At 30.9% G+C, this 6,548-nt stretch overlaps 1 protein-coding gene across 1 annotated transcript; it reads left to right on the top strand.

The window, feature by feature from the left end:
* The first annotated feature begins 5,043 nt into the window (after positions 1-5,043).
* Positions 5,044-6,033, top strand: LOC110925380 (protein BIG GRAIN 1-like E). The gene has a single exon (XM_022169338.1). The coding sequence runs from the start codon at positions 5,044-5,046 to the stop codon at positions 6,031-6,033; it is 990 nt and encodes a 329-aa protein (XP_022025030.1).
* The last annotated feature ends 515 nt before the right edge of the window (positions 6,034-6,548 follow it).

Below are 6,548 nucleotides of genomic sequence, written 5' to 3'. Positions count from 1 at the left end.
TTTTGAATGACTAAGTATTAGTTAATTTTCCTCATCAGTTTGATTTTGTATGTCTCGAAGAATATGTCAAGTCGACATAATGGCATATAGACAAATAAATTACAAATCAAACAAAGGGCTTATGCATATTTTGATCATGACGATTAGGTTTTAAATTAAGGCTATAGTATGACTAATGGGGGTCCTGAGTTGCATAATGATTCAACGGCTGTATTTCTCTGATATACTACTTGTTTAATGCTAAAATGAGTGTTAACTCCTGATCAGGCTTATCTAATACTCATAGTAAATGATTACTCGGCTAAGTGGGAGAATGTAAGATTAAATATATTTATTTTATATTTAATCTAGTAGCCATTATAATCATTTACATTATATGGATCAAAATATATAACAATCCTATTAAATAATTAGTTGGTAATTGTTGATGGGCCCAATTACCCTTATTAACTAATTAGGGTTTCCTCATGGGTGCTTATATAAGGAGACTAATGTAAAGGTTTCAGGGTTAGACACATAACCTAATTACTCTCATAACATCAATCGACCTCCTCTCCATAACCGATTCCCTTGTCGGTTTCTCATCATCGCCATCATTAGATTGCACCCTAAGGAGGAACCAGATCAAGCTGACAATCATGTCAAACACTGTTGCTGCGTCTCCATCTGGATTCTCTGCTGGTCTGTGCTGATGCAATCAAAGGTAAGTTTTCATGTTTTCCATTATGTTTAAACAGAACCGATCAACAGATTACTATATTGCTTATTATATAAAATTAAAGTTATGTAACCCGTGTAAAACATAGGGTTCTAAGCTAGTTATTCTAATATTTACGAGTGACGTAAGTTAACATAATAATTTTACTTATTTCAAATTGTTTATTTAAAAAAATAGTAAATAATAAGCGATTTTAATAAATAACATTCTTAAACCCTCATTAAATTTGATACAAGACTAGTTATTAACCAACACTTACTTCAATATAATAAGACATATCATTTTTATTATTAGAGTTAAATGTCATTTTAGTTTATGTGGTTTGAGTCATTTTGTCAGTTTAGTACAAATGTTTCATTTTTCGCTTGTGGGTCCAAAAGGTTTTACCGTTATCATTTTAGTCCACTGTGTTAACTTCATTCATTATTTTCGTTAACGAGAAGGGCAATTCGGTCATTTTAAATAGCCGAATTGCCCTTCTAGTTAACAGAGTTACATATAAAATGAGCGAATTGCTCTTCTCGTTAATAGAAAAAATTATGAAGTTAACCTAGTGGATGACAAAATGGCCCAAAACAAAGAGAATAAAATGAAGTTTGACTCTTATTATTATTCCTTAATTTCAAATCTACCATTTCCCTCAATATTGTATATATTAAGTTTTAATTAATAGATTGCAAAAGAGAATTAGGGGGTGTTTGGCCTAGCTTTTTTATCTAAGCTTATAGCTTTTTTAGCTTATTTTTACAAAATAAGCACTAATGGGTGTTTTGTTTAGCTTTTTAAGCTTATGCTTATTAGCTTATATAAGCTAATTTTAAGAAGCTTATGAGAACATGGTTTTTTAGCTTATTTGAATAAGCTTATTTGAAGAAGATGGTTTTTTACTCATTACACACAATGATATTATACCCCTTCCCATAATACAAAATAACTTAACAAACAACTAAAGATTAATTATTAATTATCAACTTGTAGAATATAAGCTAATCCAAACACTTAAAAATAGCTTATCAAATGAAAGAAAATAAGCATAAGCTACTTTAAAATATAAGCATAAGCCAAAAAAATAAAAGCTAGGCCAAACACCCCCTTAATGGCACAATGCATGGGCCACGTCCATTTTTGAAAGCTAATCCTCGATGTATGAATTTGGAAACATAAGTGGAGATAATTAAATCTATATATACTTTAATATCACACACACAGATACATACACACACTCACATATATTGCATTTTCATATATCATGCTCTAAAATTTGAAAAATATCATATTTCCTGAAACATTCTTTTTGGAACATTGAAATTTAATATTTTCTCAAATAATTAGGGGCGTATCCAGCTTATATTTGTGGGTTTTCAGGAGCCCGTGCGTTTAGTAGACCTGTAAATGAACCAAACGAACGCGAACATCACACGAACATATAATCGAACACATCTTTTTGTTCGTGTTCGTTCATTAATAAATTGGGCATGTTCGTGTCTGTTTATGCTCGTTTGTTTAAAGCTAAACGAACAATTTACGAACATAAACGAACATAAACATAAAAAACTTGACGAAACATATTTGAATAAACATAAACAAACATATATTAAGATAATTGAACAAACACAAACAAATACAAGAACGTAATTTAACAGATATAAATAAACACAATTTAACATTAGTGAACACAAACAAACAAGTCTGATATATTAGAGTTCATCCGAAAACACATCTAAATTAGGGTTCATAAATACTAAAATTAAGTAGTTTTTATATAAATATTAAGTAAGTGATCAGTTACGATCTAAGAAAAATTTTAAAATTTTACTCTTTATTACTAAAAAACTTAATTACTAATTAGTTATATTTATTTAAGTACAACTATTTATGCATTTACTAAAATTTAAATGAACATAAACGAACGTTCACAAACATAAATGAACGAACACAAGGTGTGTTCATGTTCGTTCATTTAATTAAAAGAACAACAAATTTTGTTCTTGTTCGTTCATTTAATTAAACGAACAACAAATTTTGTTCTTGTTCGTTTGTTTATTAAGTAAACAAACATAAATGAACTTCCCACCAAACAAGTTCACGAATAGTTCATGAACGTTCGATTCGTTTACAGGCCTAGCGTTTAGAAAAAAATAGTGAGAACCTTATAAAATTTAGAAAAAAAAAATAGTGAGAATTAAAGAGAATTTACCAAAAGAAACCAATTAGAATAAAATTCTAGTTCCGCCACTGCACATAATGTTTGAAGGACATTATCTGTTATGCACTATTTTTTTTTTATTTTTTTTTTTTTTTTGAAAAATATATATTGCAAGTAAAAAAGATATATGAAATTTCCCTATATAATTATGGATAATAGTTTTTAGCTTTAAAAAGGCAGGGCAAGAAGATCCAAATCTACCACTTTCCTTGATTTATTTATCATGAATTTGCAAAGAAGCATTATTGGTTATTGGCACAATGCATGACCAACAACCACTTTTGAAAGCTAGTCCTCTATCATAGAGTAGAATTTGAAAACATAACTAGAATCCAATGAAAATATAAAGACTTTGACCCCACAACACCTAGCACAAACTTATGGCTTTCTAAGCACTAAAACAAGGTCTATGATTGAAATTTGTTTTGTTTTAAACATGAAAATCTTATAAGTAAGCACTAAAACAAGGTCTGATTGAAATTTGTTTTGTTTTAAACATGAAAATCTTATAAGTATTTGAAGATTGGAATTCTCACATCTAGGTGAGGTGAAGACTAGACTCTTTGAGTGAAACCATGACTTACACTGTCAGTAACGACTTTCAATCTTTTTATACCAAAATTATATCGCCAAAAAAATTTAAACCGACAAAACCTCAACCCTACTAACAATAAAACTTTCTTTGTTTCATAGTTTGATTAATTTAGTTTATACTTCTATAATATGTAATGTTGGTATGTGTTAAGTTGAACCAAAACTTCCAGAACTATATAACATTGTAATATATTAATGGGTTATTAGATTTTATCACCCCCAACTATTAACTATTGGCCGCTGTCATCCCCAATTATCATTTTGACGCTCGGCACCCCCAACTTAACACTTACTGTGTTCGGTCACCACGTCATTAACTGATCACTGACTTTTGATCCTGTTACTACACTTTTTGGGGTGTCATAGGGATCTTGGGAAGGTTTTAGGGATCTTAGGACACCCCCAAAAGTATAGTAACAAGATCAAAAGTTAGTGATCTGGTGACAGAACACACGAAGTGTTAAGTTGGGGGTGGCAAACGTCAAAGTGATAGTTAGGGGTGGCAGCGGCCAATGGCCAATAGTTAAGGGTGAAAAAAATCCAATAATCATATATTAATTGATTAATTGATGTATAAACTTTAGATTCTATAATATGGAATGTTGGTATGGGTTAAGTACTTAAAACAAACCTTCTAGAACTATATAACATTGTAATATATTAATTGATGTATAAACTTTAGATTAAAATAAATATCTATGTAAAGAGGAAATATTAAAAATCTCTAAGAGAAAATTTAATTTTATACAAGTAAGACTTTTCTTTCGGAACAAACATCGTAACATATTACTTGTTATTTTTAAGTCAATCTAAAACCAACTCTAGTCCTATTTAAAAAAAAAATAAACACAAATAAATAAAACCTTTCAATTTGAAAAGGTAAAAAAAAGCCTGTAAAACTAATCTGCAGATAACTGCTATAAATCAAACCCTAGTATCACTAGTGTGAGATTGAGATATTACAAAGCAACTTACCTTTATTTTAGTTAGAAATTTTCCCTTGGTTTTATTGTTTTTCCTTGTAATATTATAGCAAGTAAAAACAAAGAAAAACCGTTAGATAAATGATGAACAAAACACCTAAACCTTCTTTGCTCTTAAAACATATGTTAAATGATGAACAAAACACCTAAATTACCTTGTTTGCTCGAGTCTAATCTACATTTTGAACCTACTAAACCTAGCTAGATTGTAGTCTATGACCAAAGTACATGCTATTCCAATTATATAGGATGTCTTTTCTCCAACAAAAAACCATGATGCAAACCAAATCCATAATTGCCAACAACTTTTTCTTCCCACCGATTATTAAAAACTTGTATTTCATGCACTAAAATTTGTATATTTGTTCCGACAAAAACAAATGGAAATACAATGATTACTATAAATAGACATGCATTCTCTCAATTGATAAACCATCCAAGATCCAACCACCACACCAAATGAAAATACCCTTCTTAACAACATCTCATGTTATAGTGTTCAACTCTCATCCAACAATTTGTGCCTAAGTTTTACTTGAATCATGCCCAAAACCATCCAATCTTTACAAGAAAACAAGAAACCATTCCATCGAAGGAATGGTTCAGGCGAGATTCATATTTTTGAATCTGCTCGTAACTTTGAAAGCAGTACTGACGCCACCCTCGCTCATAAAAGCTATATGAGAGAGGGTGGTGGAAGACTGAGTCTTGATATCCCTAATGGAAGATTGAGTCTTGATATCCCTAACACTAGACGAAACTCGATTCCTTTACAAGCCATGTTGATGGAGAACCGAAAGTCGGTTCCCTTACAAAGCATGATAATGGATCAAAATCCTATGATGATCAAGAATAATGACAAGAAGCATAAACAACCAAGCTCACCAGGAGGAAAGTTGGCTCATTTCTTGAACTCACTTTTCAACCAAACATCTTCTAAGAAATCAAAGTCCAAATCAAAGTCAACCACACCAACATATTCTATGAAAGATGAAGATGAGAGCCCAAGTGGATGGAGAAGAAAAAGAAGGAGTAGCATTAGCCTTTTCAGAAGTGGAAATAGTAATTCCACCACTAATGCAAGTGACACAAAATCTTTTAACTCAAGAACACTTCTACAACCACCCATAAAGAGCACACCTTATAAAGATCTTAGAACACATTCAGACCAAAAGCCTGCATGTGAAATTACCAGAATACCCATCAATGAAAACCACAACAAGAATGAAAACCTAATGATCAAAAGTGTGTTGCCTGAGCAAAAAAGAAGTTCTGGAAATGGGTTATTGGAGAAAGTTAGGGTTTGTGATGTAATTCACAATGATGATCATCAGAAACATGATCCAAAGGTGGAGATTAAAGAACTCAAAAGTTTCATTCTTGATGATGATGATGGTGGAGATAGTGATTCAAGTTCTGATCTTTTTGAGTTAACAAACTGTGATTTGGGTTACTATTCTTCAAGTGGTTTGCCAGTTTTTGAAACAACACATATGGATAGCATCAAGAGGGGTGCACCAATCTCTAGCTAGCTAACCTAATGGTCATGGTCCGAACCATGTCTCTAGCTCAAACCTTGAAGTCAAGGTTCTACATGTTTCATAGGTGGGGTTTTTTTTTTCTATTTTCCAATTAAATTTTGTTTATTATTTGCTTTGCTAAATATTAATTAGTTATTATTAATATTTGTTTGGATATGAAATGAGCAAGAGAAAATTTCAAGTGGATATTTTGTTTTTAGCTTTAAATTCTTCGGTTCCCTGATAATATTCTTGTTTGAATTAAGACCGTTGTCTTATTATAAAAATTGAAAAAATATTGTATGCTAAAGATCATTGTCTTATTATAAAAATTGAAAAATATTATATGCTAAGAAAATCTTATTGATGGATAGTTTACAATAATATATGACGTACGTGTTATTTTCCAAATTAATGGTTTTTTAGGTATCCATCAAAAAAATTATTAATCACAACTAGGGGTGCAAACGAGCCAAGCTAATACCTAGCTACTCAAGATCGGCTGGAAAAAACCTCGAACGAGTCGA

This window comes from Helianthus annuus, chromosome 17, assembly GCF_002127325.2.
Source record: "Helianthus annuus cultivar XRQ/B chromosome 17, HanXRQr2.0-SUNRISE, whole genome shotgun sequence".
Taxonomy (NCBI): domain Eukaryota; kingdom Viridiplantae; phylum Streptophyta; class Magnoliopsida; order Asterales; family Asteraceae; genus Helianthus; species Helianthus annuus.
This window is presented reverse-complemented; position numbering and strand designations above follow the sequence as displayed.